Genomic DNA, 14,981 nt, shown 5'->3' with positions numbered 1-14,981 from the left:
TTTGACCTTGGGCCCTTGGAGTAGGGGCTTGAGTCCTTCTCGGTGTTTGACCTTGGGCCCTTGGAGTAGGGGCTTGAGTCCTTCTCGGTGTTTGATCTTGGGCCCTTGGAGTAGGGGCCTGAGTCCTTCTCGGTGCATGCCCTTGAACCCTTGCAGTAGGGGCTCGAGATGTTGGTTGTCGAGACGACAGTTCGGAAGCTACCCTTCTCTGAGGAAGGGAATGCTGGCTACCTTGTTGTTCTGTATTTCGAGCCCGGGAGGTACGCCCTTGCAGATGGGCAGGAGATCGGTTTGATCGCGATCGTGGCATTTCATCTCTATGACCTCGGCTTGCACTTGATAAAGCAGGCCTGCTACTCCGTGAATTACTGGTCTGTCCACGTGTTGGCATTTCGGGTATTGGTGCCATTGGGGGAGCTGTAGGTCGCCTGGACTGGCTGCGCGAAGGTCCAGGCTGAGAGGTTTCTCTGCCTTTATACTGAGGGGTCTGTCTTCGAGAAGTAGGTGGTGTTGGCAGAAAGTGTCGTCTAGCTGGCTCGCTGGTTTCATTTACCTCGAGTCTCGCGCCAATACCGTCCTCAGTTGGCTCCTCGATGTATTCTGCTTCAGCTTCCTCCTCGATGTCATCTTCCTCAGTTTCCTCGATGTTTTCTTCCTCGGTTTCCTCTTCGGTGTATTCTTCCTCGGTTTCTTCTTCGCGATCTTCGATTTCATCTTCAAGGTCGCTTAGGCTCTCCTCCTGTATATTAATGATTCTTCTGTCTTTCCGTGCTCGAGGATGAAGCCAATGCGCTCCTCCATGAGCGTTTGTATTCCGCCAGTGCAAATTCTGCATGGTTCCACGATCGGGATAATGCGGGCGTATGCCGGTCAATGCTTCTTGGTAGTCTCCTTCCAAGGCGATTGCGGTTCGATAAATTAGGATATCTACCTTGTAAGGGCTGCCAGAAAAAACAAACCGAAGGCTATCACGAGACTCCCAGGTGCAAACATCATCCGCCCAAGTAACCTGTATATATGTCTCAGGGTACCAAGCTTTTTCTGATGGACGTAAAACAGAGGTGGGATCGTCTGTGTATTTATCATCTACCCTCCATGCCACGAGACCGAACCCTTTAATATCCTCTGACGACCTATATATTTTGCGACTCCCTCTTCTGCCTATAGGTTTGTGCCCCCTGGAATTAGTCTTGATGTGTGTGCTTCGGCTTTTGTTGAATCGACGTCTTCTTGCGGCCTCTAGACGAGCAATTTGCCGACCATCACATTCATATCCAACAATCACCGACCAACCCGTGTTTCCATTCTCACGCCATGCTAGAATTTGACCATCAGTAAAGGGCACCCCATATGCTTCTTCAGTCTCTTGAAGAAGATCATGTAAAGGTATAAAGCTCCGTTGCCATTGACTAGCATTGTCACGACTGGCACTATCGACATGCTCCTCATCATCAGTTTCACTCTCGGGATATGAGTTTCGACCTTCGCGAGTTTGCGCATATCCTCCGTCAGGCGTATAGTCGGAATAGATCTCATGATCTGAGATATTAGAGATTTCATCTTCAAATTCAATATCCTGTTGTTCCCACGATCTCTCAGCATAATCTGGATAGACCTCGTGACTATCTTCAGACTCGTCGTCTTGCTGTCTTCCCGAGCCCTCAGCGTGTTCTGGATGGATCTCCTGACCATCTTCAGACTCGTCGTCTTGCTGTCTTCCCGAGCCCTCAGCGTGTTCTGGATGGATCTCCTGACCATCTTCTGGTTCCTTGGCTCGCTGTTCCCCAGAGCTCTCAGCGTGTTCCGTGCTTAATTGACGATTATCTATGTACCTCTTATCTTTCGCACGGTCCTTGAAAAAATCATCACTGAGGTTCCACTCAATAGGATACCCTGACTCATTGATAAAACCGCGTAAAGTTGCCTTGATTGTTAAATATTGGTCAACTTGGCCGGTCGAGGCGTAAGTTCTTATTGCTCCGTCAAGAGCATCTCCAGCGTCAATAAAGAATTGTGTGTCGACTATCCCTGTATCTCTGGGGAGTCCTTCCGCAACATTATTCTTCCGGATACGGGCGTTTATCCCTCGTAATCTTTTGCTAGCTTTCTCAGTGGATTCCTGACTCGGGTCCCAGATAATAGTATGAACAAGTGGAGTCGCCGAATTATACTCTGCAGTGAGTATGGAGGGTTCTTTTTCTAGTACACGGTGTAACTTTTGTTTACCTTTTGCTCTGGAAGACATGGCGGTGAATTGGGTCCTTTGGCCTTGCAGCTTGAACCAAGGGAACAAGAGATAGAATAAAAAATCTTGTTATCATAGGGTGCAATAAAGTATATATATTTACCTACGGAAATTTACTTTCTGCAAAGTTCCATTTGTGCATTTGTACAAAGTTACCGCAAAGAGAGTTTATTTATACCGAGAGGAACCGACGTAGATAACATATACGAAGTAGATGAGACCAGAGACCGCAACACATCCCACGGGTTTCCAAAATGCCTGTACTCCCTCCAAGGTATCTGGTGCCACCAGTTGGTGTTCGCACCAGGAAACAGGATCCCTCGGGTAATCCGACACGACGTGACCCAGAAACTGGCCCGTATGGGGTCTTCATCCAGGACAATGAGCTATTGGCAAGGCCATGCCCCATCCGCGATGTATCGGTATATAGGCCCTACTGGCACAGAGCCACAAATCAGCTTCGTCTCATATTATGGGGTAGTGATCAGGATCGTATTACAGCTGCCGATATACTGGACTCCTTAAATATTGAGATAGATGCGAGGTCATTCGAATGGGACCACGGACTTGGGACGGGGTTTATTGAGGTCGCTAACTGGTATAAAGCTGGTGAACAGCTTCGGCTAGCTTTAAGAGATGTTCATATATATCAGTCTACCGCTAGATTTGAAGATGTCCGCGACTTTATTTGGGAACGTATACAGATTAATAATTACCCGACCGAGTGGCGTGTCACACGACAGGAGTTTGAGGCGCAAATCCACCGCACTGCACAGTTCTATACTACTCTGATACAGGAAAACGAAGAAGACTCTGATGATGGGACCTTCTATGAGCTGGAGATCGAAGATGGTCGAGGCCATGAAGAGCTTGCTGCACAGCTCGGAGAGAGCCCCTCACCCCCGCCTATATATGACCTGCCGCCTCCTTATACCCCTCGTACCCGTGGCGCTGAACGGAGCAGTTCAGCATCAACAGGATTACCTCGCCAGAGCCAAGTAGGCCCTGAAGTGCAAAATCGCCTCAACATGTTCCGTGAAAGACAACCATTGAGGAGGCACCGTGAATCGCTGAGAGCTGGAGTGGCAGGCCGACCGCGACCGGGACTGCGGCCTGCATCTATCTTTCCTGCTCCATCGTTTAGACGACAGGTGCTGCCCAGAAGAGCAAATAACCCACAGCAAAGGAGGCCGCCTAGGCGGGAACGTGGGAGACAGGATGGGGAATTGACTTCGGGTAGTATTAGTGCAAGGCCATCCCAGCAACGTGTTATCTTAGGAGAGTCTTCACGAATGCGTCAATGGCTAAATCTAAGATAGCAGTGGAGGTGGGAAGAAGATTCGTCAAAGATTAATGATAAATGGAAGAATACCTCTGGTAGGTATAATATCCCGAGATATACTAGTGCCAAATAAAGTTAACTTGGAAAGCATTTTGCAACATGGTTGGCCTCTTCTGACAGCCACTAACCGTAAATAGACTAGCTGTAACTCACATCGGTAGAGATATAGTTCATATCATAGAAACATATTCTAAAAAACAGCTGTACTAGCCGCTGGACCGTTTGTGCAATTTCAACTTTGTACCTTCTAAAGCCCTTGTATTATTTTCGCGTGCATAAATAGGTCCTGGGCAACATTTACTTCCATTCTACTTTGCACGATAATTCTTTGTTATCTACCCACGAGCTGAGTAAACAATCATCTAATAAATGGCAACGATTGCTGGTTTATCTGCTGCCGGTATCCGAGTGGCACTTAAATTATTATGTCTGCTGCTTCTATACATGATGAATGTTGCTCTGATATTTCAGATGAATATCCTATTTGATAACTTATTCCCTAGTGTAAAGGTACAACCAGATAACGAGTTTTACGAAAGGCATAATGATGCATATAGCACTATCATATTCCGCGGAGAAACATCGCATTCCGGAACAGAATGTGTCTCTTGGAAACAAACGGCTGTTAGTCTCCCACCTTCGATGTTTGCAACTGGGCTTGGAAAGATACGACGTTATGCACTGCTAGAAGATTTGAATACATTTCTATCCCCTTCGGCAGCAACATGGTATGCAGAACATGCTATTCCTTATCGTCGTGGTTATCTGTTTTGGGGAGCGGCAGGGTCGGGGAAGATTGACATATGTCTGGCAATATCCGGGCTCGTCGGTCTAAATATCTACACCATAAATGTCGCTTCACAGCACTTAACTGAAAGTGATTATGCTATACTATTTCGAAGCCTGCCTCGAAGATGTCTACTGTTACTCCAGAATATCGAGATGTTAGACGACGCTCTTGTCCCAGTCCTAGTTGATTTATTGGTTGGACTAGATGCGAAGGAGGGCCGTATTCTGGTCTTAACGAGCGAAGAGAGGACAGTGCCTCAACCATTCCTACGGCATGGATGCGTCGATATGATTATACCTGTGGCTTCCGTGACCAGCTCTATTGCTCGAGACATTTTCTTAACAACCTATGCAAGTTTAGTCTTGCCATGCCAATTGAATGGTGAAGATAGGTGGGCCTTCTCTACAACCGGTACATACAGCAGGGCGTATATGGAAAGATTGGCGCAAGATTTCTCCAGCAAGATTCCCAAAGGAACATTTTACGCGGCTGATATAGAGAACTATCTGATCAGGTATAGGTCTAGCCCTGAGGATGCAGTCATAAACGTTGAAAATTGGACTCGGAAATGTTCTACTATGAGTAAATAGTTGACTAGACTGCGACGGCTTTAGTTATATCATATCCAAACTGTGCTCCTTGGCTTGATTTTAAAGCTAAATTATTCAGTACAGTATCATTTGTTTACATTTGTGTTCCCCGGGTTGCAATCAATACCTAAACCAACGCCTTGAAACCCTTGATTCGAGTCTGCCGAATATTCGGCCGCACTACCGGTAAATTTAAGTTGATGGTATGAAGCCACCAGGTCATTGTAGGAATTGTAGAGCTGTTCATAGAGTCCGTAAAGAGTATTGAAAGCAATTTGTGACCGGTGGCATTTGTTTTCGGCCTCCATAAGTGATTGTTCCAGGGTCAAAATGTAGCGCAAATGCTGTCGTTCGCGACTGAAGCTAACCCTGAAAGGGATCGAGCTGGCTGAAGGGCTATTTTGCGTTGAAGTCTGTGGGAGTTAGTTGGTTCTATTAGAAGGGTATAGAGACGTACTGGTAGTCCTGCCATATTGGTCCTCATGAATACAAGAGTGGAACGTAGAAAGTGAACAATGTGCATTTTCGTAATAGAGTAAGGCAACAAGGATATATTTATACGTTATCATCGTAGGCGCCCACGAGCTTATATCCGACAGCACGTTTTGTCTAGGATTTAGACTAGTTACAATGCTAAGTATAGTATCTCTTCACCCTCCCCATATTCCTTCTTCTCTGCTCCTTCCAAAGCCAAAAATAGAATGTTCCACGAAATGGTATCCAACATTCCGCTAGTGCTGCACAACCTGCTTTGATCTACACGTTGTGTCCTTCGGTATATTGCTACAAAGATTAGACTCGCAGGCTATTAATAGACTATGGGCTTACCGATGTAATCCCATCACGATAGAGTTGTCGCCACTTATTTTCTAAGGCAGAGGCCGTCCGTCGACGGTCCTCCGGCATAGCTCGGTTGTATAGCCGTTCGATTTGAAGCCAGGACATTTTAGACTGTTTAAGATTGATTAGGAAGAGTTCCTCTTCCGGGTAATATTGTTTGTTATGGCCCGATGCGAGAGATGGGATACCTATAGGCTCCATTTTGAAACGGCGATATAGGAAAGTGATAAACCTAGTGGTGGTTGGGCGGTTAGAAGGGGTGCTTGTAGCATATTTATAGAAGTCTCGAGGGCGTATCGCCAGGCCCTAAAGCCCAGATGAACAGAAGGCTAAGGCCAGAAAGTAGGACGACAAGTGGCATAGTTGGGGTACCTAGCTTCAAACATAACTACGGCGTATCTAGACTATAAGAAGAAAGAGAGCCCAGGCCCGACTATAGTAAAGGTTTAAACACTAGAAGCCACAATGGTTGACGCTACAATGGATGCATTTCTCAACTGGAGCACTAATATGGAGATGGAATTCCCAAACCCTGACATCTTCCTCTTTGATCCTGAATTTGACTTCCCCCTTGAGCCAACTGTTCCTCTCCTGTCACCCATATTGCCTCTCGATTCCCAGACTCAAGAATTCGATGAACTCCCTGAGCTGGTCGAAGACAATCGACTTGATCTCGCGAATAATATCGAAAGCCTTACTCAGTCGGTTCATGATCTGTCTGAGAGGGTTCAATCTTTGGAGTACCAGTAAGTAAACATATCATGACCGCTGTCTATCACATGTGCTAACTTACGCCATAGACTACGAACGGAACAACAGTAAGATTGACTGACACTTTGCACACCATGCAAACTAACAAGGCTGGGGTAGGAACGTCAAATCCCTGGAAGCATATATTGATAGTTTGCAACCATTCTTGGTGCAACTCAGCGCAAAGGTTGGACAACTAGCCGAGGGGAATGGGCGACATGTGGTGCGGGGATAAAGGTTTGGTGATATGTTTAAGGCATATCACACCGGGAAGTGTCTCATTTGGCGTAGTATAATTTGTACCAGAATTTAAGTTTTTTTAGACTTTCCTTATCACAGCTACCTCCGTTATGATACCGTAGTTGGGTGTTACACCGTGGTAGATCAGTCTATCCTACATCTGTGATGGGCTTCTGGCGTTACCCAAACCAATCAGACAGTAGGCCACTGTCCAGACATACAGACAAAACCGAGGCCACGAGCTACGCCACGAGCTAAGCAACGAGCTAAGCAACGAACTAAGCAACGAACTAAGCAACGAACTAAGCAACGAGCTAAGCAACGAACTAAGCAACGAACTAAGCAACGAACTAAGCAACGAACTAGGCCGGGGCACCGGATATATTGTCTGACATCAAATCATCACCAAAATCAGGGAAGCACGGCTCTAGGTCACGAGCCAAATTGTGATCTCTGAGCCACAACAAACCGGCCGCGGATCATTAGGACTGATAATATCAATCTTTCTTTAGAAACCATTTATACATGAGCTGGGCTGTCAGAAGCACAGGTAGGTTTCCAACCTGCTTTTCGAGGGCGAAGTCGTGCAACTTACATTGATCCCTTCTCAAAGACGTTATTTCCCACAACAAATATCACCCGTCAGACAGATTAAATAGACTTGGAAGTTGTATCCATAACAGTTCATGGTGCGCTTGATCTTGCTGTTTTCTTCTTTCAGATTATACAGCAGTCTGCTAACTCTCTTTCTTTGATCTAGGCCCGGCCAGAATCCTCCCAGATCTCTCTTGGCGATAGTCACTCGCCCATGCTTCTTGACAGAGATATAAAGGTTTACATAGAGCAACTGAGGGTCGCACAACTTAAGGTGAAATGGGGAATAGAAATGCTTGAGAATCTACAGCAGTCACAATGGAAGCTTAGGGGCCTTCTTGACGAACTGGAGATCAGAACTAAGATGCTCGAAGCCATTAACAAAGAACAATTGCGACTGATTAAAGATGTATCGGAGGCTATCGATAATGAGTTTAGTTTGCTAAAACATTAACAAAACTGGTGTGGATGCGCTATGGTGTTAGACCTTTGTATTTAAGTTTTCAACATGTCTAATATCTTTTCTAGTTTCTGTTTGCTCGATTGATAAAAAGGACAAATATACAGGTGACAATCAGAGTTAAAACAGGAATGGCAGAGAAAAACAAAGAACTTTGACAGATCGAAAGGTGGTTGCCACGGCATAACTTGTGCATTTGTACACATGTACATCCCTAACATCTGTGGACTGCAAGCTATATAAGTTACGCATTACCGTGCTGGAAAATAACCACAGCAGCATTATGTCTACCTGTGACCATCTATCCTGGCTTCGCCATGTTGAAAATAATGATACAGGCGAAGTTATCCTTGAAGATACAGGTCGATTAGGCAGAGTAATCGCAGAGTTACCAAGACCGGATACGCAGCACCTTCGAACGGTTTTCTTTATTGGTACAAGAGCGAAGGATACAGCGCTTAAGCAGATATTTACCCAAAATAACATTGGAAGACGGGGCCAAAGCCAAGATGTCAATATACGGGTTGATACTGCTTCATTGCAAACGGACTCCCCATTGATATTCGCTGATAGCAACCCGTTCGTTAAAAACCATACAGAGCGTAGCCACGTCTTATGCCATGATACAGTGTCACATCCTGCATCTTGGAGGCCTCAGTCGCATGCCGTAATAGATATTGTGTACGCCAGGCTTCTCTTTCTATTTACTGATGTGGTATGCCTCTTCGCAGATGACTTCTCCAGTCTTGAGGCCATAGCAATACGGCTCATGGAATGGGCGGACATTGGAAGTGCAGCAACCGGGCCATCCACCACTCGTCCACGGCTCTTACTTATCGTGTCTGAAGATGTATTGGTCTGTTCAGAGATATGGGAAAATTTGCAAATGACAATTCACTCTGGTATGGGTTCTCGGTTGACGGAGATCTTTTCTGCCATTAAGGTATTTCGACTTGGTGGTAATCACCTGTCATTATTGGCTAGACATCAACGACTGCGAGACGAGATTCGAAACCAGACCGATGAGATGCTAGACTTACGACGTCGTGAGTCTTATTTATTTTCAGCCCCCCATATGTTGTCTCTGTTCAGGTGTGCGATTGAACACACATCAAATACTACATCGGAAAATTTCGACTTTCTGCAAGCCGCACGTGCTTGGAACAAGCTGGGTGCAGAATATGAGGAGCATTTGATTTCTATTTTTAAACTGGCAATTCTGCACAAAACACCTTATGAAAAGATGGCCTCTTTGATTGCTTCAAGCATTATAATGGATGCATTTCCGCCTCGAATGCACCGTGAGTGTTACCCCATGAACAGTTACGTGATAGAAGCTATTGCTGATTCTTGCAGGATTTTCTATAGAATATGTTTTCTTAAGCTTATACCGTGAGCACTGTTATAAGACATTAAGGAAATGCTACAACGACGAATGCGCACGCTATATATGTGATCAGATTGAACGTTCTTGTTATTATCATTATGAAAGCTTACAAAGAGATTATATATCTTCAAGCAGGTTGCACTGGGCAAATGCACGGCGACTTCAAAACTTCCTATCTCCGTACAGAAGTAACGTCACATGCCTTCATTGTGTTCGCCGGGCACCTGAACAGCACCTAAGCTGTGGACATTCCATCTGCTACGATTGCATCAGAATATTTGGTGCAACCGTTGCAGGCCGAGAGAATAGGATTAACCTAACATGTATATATGGTGATGATGGCAAATTAACTGTGGACATCAAACCAAAGACGGCAGGCGTCAGAGTCTTGGGCATAGATGGCGGAGGAGCTCGGGGCGTCACACCCTTAGCGTTCATGGATGAAATACAGAAACTCATTGAACATTGCCCTTTGCATGAGATGGTTGATCTTGCTGTCGGAACAAGTTCCGGTAAGTACTGGGAGTCCTCTATATTTTATTAGCTCACATAAGAGCAGGAGGCTTAAGCGCAATTGGGAAGTTTCATTTACATTGGTCGACGAAAAGATGCAGTGAAGTATTTGAGTCTCTTGCTAAACGCTGCTTTCAGTCATCGAACTCCTTTTTTGGGAATCTTGGCTCTTTTTTAAAATTCATTGCCAGAGATGCAGTATACAATGAAGCTACACTAGAGGACGGGATACAACAGCATTTCACACTCGATAGACAATTTTTTGATTATGTTCCAGGAGCTATACCAGGTACACGAGTTGCTGTCACTGCAACCTCTCATGGCAACTCTCGTTTTATTTTTACCAATTATAATGGCCCACTGTCATCGAGCCCACAGCAAGGTATGCATATGAACTTCCTATTCATTGGGCCTGCCATGACTCCTTTATCCAGCCTACAAATTGATCCGTCCTAAAGACATTAATATGGAGCCACTATTATGGGAAGTGTTAGTCAATCCAACCTATCATCTTAGATATCTTCCTGTCTAATTTGTCTCAGGGCCCGTGCTACTTCAGCAGCTCCTATGTAAGTTACATAATTATCGCAGATGAAACGCCACTAACAATTATAGATTTTTTAAGCCTATCCAGACGGCTGTTGGGTTGTTCTGGGACGGAGGGCTTGCGTTCTCTAGCCCTACAGAACTAGCTCTATGGGAAGTGGCTCGGATATGGGACGGAGATGTAGTCATAGACATCGCTGTCTCCCTTGGCACAGGTCAGGAGGATAAGCCCAAAAGATCGTCATACTCCATCTCCCGTTTATGGCATTCTTTTATGGATAACTTGGACGGTGAAAGACGCCTAAGAGACGTCATGAATGGCCTCAACAAAGCTGAAGAACAGTACTTTCTGCTGCTAAATACGAGATTGAAACGTCCAACTCGATTAGATGATATTAGCGACCTACAAGGACAGCGACATAATATTCATCTTAGTCCAAATACCAGACATGACCTGTTACACACGGCAACTGCGTTTTTGGTGTCTAACCTTTACTTCGAGCTTGACTGTCCTGCCATGTACAGTTCGGGAATTTATTACTGTCAGGGATCTATACGTTGCCGTGGTGATGGTCACGCTATAATGGACAGCCTCCAACATCTCTATTCGGGAGACATGCACTTCGTGACAGGGGAAGAGGTTCTTTCAATATGCCGGCTGCACAAGGACATCTGTCACGTATGCCACCGGTACAAACGTGACGTCGCATTCACTGTACGACATCCTACAGACTGTGTGACTATATCTCTTCGAATGCCTGGCGTATTTTGTCAAAATATTAGTGGGTTTCCACAAACGATAGCTTGGTTTGAGACACAACAGGGCTTCCAAAATGCATTTGGTTCATCGGACCATGATTCCCCAGGCAGTATCCGATGCCGTGCCTGCTATCAAGGCAACCTGCTTGAGTCACGCAAACGTCGAGTTAACTTTCTTCCGGTAGCATCCAAAAGGCTGAAGCGATAATATGACCTGGGCCTTCTTTTCATTGGTCTCCTTCTCACTATATAGTTTTTGATATGGTTTAAGGGGAATTCAGGCTAAGTTAAACAGAATGTACACATGTTGGCCTATTAATCCATTGTTATCTTTCTGGTTGAGTTTATTAATTGATAGTTTATTTATCAACGGATATTGTTTTCAATACAGGCTATTTGGTATCCTTCTTAGCTTGGGATATCAGTTTTAGGGATTTCCTTTCAGGAGATTGAGTTTATTCTATATATGTATATTTAGCCTAATCTATCTGCCGACCTGTCTTGTACTTTGACTTATTACCTCCTACTCTAAATTCTGTATTGGTAGCCGAGAAGCCAGTACTCGCTCCTGATAAATAGAACTTTAGTATTTCCGCCACACCTTTTTCAAGTGCTAGATAAAGTTTCGGAAGTGCAGGCAGGTTTACAATTATTACTACCCAGTAGGATTAGCCCAAAATAGTAGCAGCTCCATGTTACAATTGTACAAATACAATTATGAGCAATGTAGAACAGGCGCAATTCTCACCACTAGTTCTACATACCTAGCCTAAACCTACCGCATACCTGTTCTCCAAACCCGCGTATATAAGTACCATTTTTCCTGTTACAAAGGGTCCTAGGGAATATTTTGAACTATCTTCTATTGTCCACGCCATATACTTCTCAGGTCTATTCAGTACACCACGATGTTGAGGATACTTTCTCATATCGCGCGAAAGCTAGGACTAGTTGTTGTGGATATTACCATTGTTAAATATCGCCGGGGTAAACTATGGACGCTTCGATCAACCTTTCCTCCTGACCAGGATGTGGTATGTTTACTAATATTTCGGAGATGTTTAGTAGAACTCGGCTTACCTTTTAGGCCTATATCGATGCGCTCCTGGATGCCGACGGCCAAAGCATGTCAACTGAGAATGCCGTTCCAGTTCGACAATCAATTGAGAAGCATTAGCTTAGGCAATCGTGAATTGCGAATTCACAATGTGTTTCAGCCTACTTTGAAGTACTATAGTATTATAGGAGCCTATGAGATATACAGACTCTTAGAATTAAGATAGAGTAAATACTCGCTATGATTGTAGCAAGATAGAATCATAATACTTTGGAGTCTCATATAGTATAGTAAGATGAATCATATCTAAGAAAAAAATATCTCAAAATAGAATGTGGTATTATTAAAATAATCATGGGCGTCTCGCGTTGGCGGTTGGACCAGGACACTATGTCCTCTTTACTGGTAGATCGACTACTAAAATAGACTTTAAAAATAAAAGCTACAAATGTGAAAAGACGCACAAATATATTTCTACAAAGTATACCCGATGGCATCTCCTTGCTAGATACTCTATCTTTAGAGAGAAAAAAAGGCGTTATGAAGCCATGTACTCTTATATCCGGTCCTTTAACACCGAAAAAATTAGATATTATTGTAGAGCTAATATTAAATAATAGTACTATTATAGAATATATAAAATTCTAAGTATTCTAATATTCTACTAGTATTAACTTTTATAATTCATAATATTTTCAGTCCTATAATACTAAAATACTATAAATTTCTACTAACTATAAAATTTTAGTATCCCTGATATTCTATCACGCTAAATTTATACTCCTTAGAATATTTTCTCTTACCTAAATTTTCACTAACTTAGATTTCTACTATCCATAACTTTCCTGTCAGCATAACGTCTAGTACTTATAAGATTTTAGTTTTTCAAATTTTCTACCAGCAATTTTACTATCTCTTACGATGTCGAATATTGATCACCAGCTACATTCTGACAAGACTTATTACTATCGAGGGAAGGCAAAAGTCTATCTGCAGCACTTCGACCTTGACAGAACCACTCCAAGAGTCCGAACAATCAGTGACAAACATGTCAAATCGCTCATTAATACTTTTGAGACGGAAGGGTGCCTTCGTTTAAATCCAGATAACTTCGTGAAGGTGCTTATTAATAATGAAGTTCTACAACGATCGTTAGCCGTACAAGAGCTGGAAGAAACGGACCTACTTGAGGCCTCTGAGACTCATTTCTTGGACCTCCCTAGCGATGTTAGGCTCACGGTGCTACATGGAAAGCACAGACTGCTAGCAGCAGACAGCTTCCTCTGGGATAAATGGTGGATTGCACAGCTTTACAGTGATGGTATTGCCGAAGTCTGATGATCTGGGTTCAATAGGCTAACAGCTGGAAGACATGCCACAGTATACACAGAATATTATCCGAGAGGAGCACCCGAATGCTGAACCATTCACTGATGGCGATATATATAGAAAGATACGATACTACCAGAGACGTGGAGACGATGAAACAGAACTGAAGTGGCGCGGAAGGCTTCGCGAGGGCGCACGCCGTGAGCTGGAACGAATGGAAAGAAGAGTCAAACCGCTCAGCCGAGGTCTCGACAAGCTGCTTCCTTTTTTTGGTCTTTGGCCATCCTTAAAGCTCTCCTACCTGGGCCGCGTACTCTCTTTGCAATGCCATGAGGTAAGTCATGAAATAGCTACCTTGTTCCAAGCGACTGATACTCTTTAGGAACTGGTCCATTATATGCGCTGTATTCACCAGAAGTGGAGTGATATTATGGCAGGATATTCACCAAATCTGCTGGACCCTGCTACCGTTGCATCACTTGAAACCCTTATGCCAGAGATCTCTTCATGCGACGCGGCACAAATACAAGACATGATGGACGAAAAAACACTGTTTCCTGCTGTATCCTTAGAAAGCGACCGCCGCCGTATCTTGGACCGCATATTAAAGATAAAAGGGAGGATATTGTCGTTTCATACCTTCTTTGCAGACTTTCTTTACTTTGAGGCTTGTGCCATGGTGCTGAAGCGACTTCTTCCGGCTGGCTTTAAACGAACAATGTCAAATGAATTTCTCCATGGGTATCGTGGCAGTAATCAACTCCCTGGTCTCTGTCGGATCCAGGTCGCGGAGGACTGTTTAGAACATCGAAGTGGCAGCTCGGATATCAATCCAAACCTAGGTTATCGCCAGCTCTTCTTGGCTGTGATGCGTGATTTCCCTATCCTTACAGACCTTGCTCCGTATCGGGATTCAAGAAAGATCAAACCTACCGTCAATGGCTCAGAACTGGAAAGGATGTTCTCACTATCTCAATTGGCATTTGATCTTGGATTTGAGACAGACTCTATCAAAGAATTTAGTGGGCAGGATAGTAAAAGGCGAGATAGGATACTTGCTCGGAACCTTTTACAACAGCTACGGCCTCCCGAACGTTGTGTTGTTAATGAAGGGAACACAAACCGTCTAGCTCACTATATTGGAGACCATATCGACCAGAATGTTGCTCTGCGTGCATCTCAGGAGCAGGCGAAATTTTCAACAAACCTTGAGCCGCTGCCTAGGAAGCTTCGCTGCAACCGTCCATCTCACAAACATTATAAAAGCGACCGAAGATATTTATTTCTCGATGTCATATATAATTATGACCCAATTCAGCGAGCCCACCCCACTTCGCTCGCAGTGCAACGAGACATTTTTGTTTCCTTCTTTGGAGAATTTCCCCTGCCCAGTCGACGACAACAATCAACTCCGGCTTCCGGCAGCCACTATTCGGACGAAACTACGGATATCAACACACGAATAACCCAAAGCTTACCAGAAGATGAGCACTATGGAGAGTCGAGTCAACCAGTACAAATTCAGCAGCATGAATCTTA

General features: G+C 44.3%; 6 protein-coding genes across 6 annotated transcripts in view; 5 read left to right on the top strand and 1 right to left on the bottom strand.

Moving 5' to 3' along the window:
- BDV37DRAFT_40771 (uncharacterized protein) overlaps positions 1-452 on the bottom strand; it is a 798-nt gene extending 346 nt beyond the window's left edge. Inside the window, exon 1 of the mRNA XM_032090589.1 lies at positions 7-452. Coding sequence (XP_031944449.1) covers positions 7-409 — 403 coding nt within the window. The 5' untranslated portion in view covers positions 410-452. The remainder of the gene's footprint in view (positions 1-6) is intronic.
- A 1,155-nt stretch (positions 453-1,607) lies between these two features.
- Positions 1,608-1,962, top strand: BDV37DRAFT_241959 (uncharacterized protein; the record flags this gene model as incomplete). The annotated part of the gene is made up of 1 exon (XM_032081250.1): positions 1,608-1,962. A coding segment is annotated over one exon (206 nt), but the record flags the coding sequence as incomplete, so codon positions are not given.
- A 537-nt stretch (positions 1,963-2,499) lies between these two features.
- Positions 2,500-3,564, top strand: BDV37DRAFT_280387 (uncharacterized protein; the record flags this gene model as incomplete). The annotated part of the gene is made up of 1 exon (XM_032086548.1): positions 2,500-3,564. One exon carries the CDS (start codon positions 2,500-2,502, stop codon positions 3,562-3,564), a length of 1,065 nt encoding a protein of 354 aa, XP_031944447.1.
- A 622-nt stretch (positions 3,565-4,186) lies between these two features.
- BDV37DRAFT_269535 (uncharacterized protein) lies at positions 4,187-4,967 on the top strand (the record flags this gene model as incomplete). Its single annotated transcript, XM_032084377.1, has 3 exons — positions 4,187-4,211; positions 4,279-4,768; positions 4,799-4,967. 3 exons carry the CDS (start codon positions 4,187-4,189, stop codon positions 4,965-4,967), a joined length of 684 nt encoding a protein of 227 aa, XP_031944446.1.
- A 1,305-nt stretch (positions 4,968-6,272) lies between these two features.
- On the top strand, positions 6,273-6,792 carry BDV37DRAFT_280386 (uncharacterized protein; the record flags this gene model as incomplete). The annotated part of the gene is made up of 3 exons (XM_032086547.1): positions 6,273-6,553; positions 6,608-6,625; positions 6,678-6,792. The coding sequence occupies 3 exons, from the start codon at positions 6,273-6,275 to the stop codon at positions 6,790-6,792; spliced, it is 414 nt and encodes a 137-aa protein (XP_031944445.1).
- Positions 6,793-7,373: 581 nt separating this feature from the next.
- Positions 7,374-7,940, top strand: BDV37DRAFT_241958 (uncharacterized protein). Its single transcript, XM_032081249.1, has 2 exons — positions 7,374-7,486; positions 7,558-7,940. Exons 1-2 carry the CDS (start codon positions 7,484-7,486, stop codon positions 7,843-7,845), a joined length of 291 nt encoding a protein of 96 aa, XP_031944444.1. The 5' UTR covers positions 7,374-7,483; the 3' UTR covers positions 7,846-7,940.
- Positions 7,941-14,981: the final 7,041 nt, after the last annotated feature.

This window comes from Aspergillus pseudonomiae, assembly GCF_009193645.1.
Source record: "Aspergillus pseudonomiae strain CBS 119388 unplaced genomic scaffold BDV37scaffold_13, whole genome shotgun sequence".
NCBI classification, from domain to species: Eukaryota; Fungi; Ascomycota; class Eurotiomycetes; order Eurotiales; family Aspergillaceae; genus Aspergillus; species Aspergillus pseudonomiae.
This window is presented reverse-complemented; position numbering and strand designations above follow the sequence as displayed.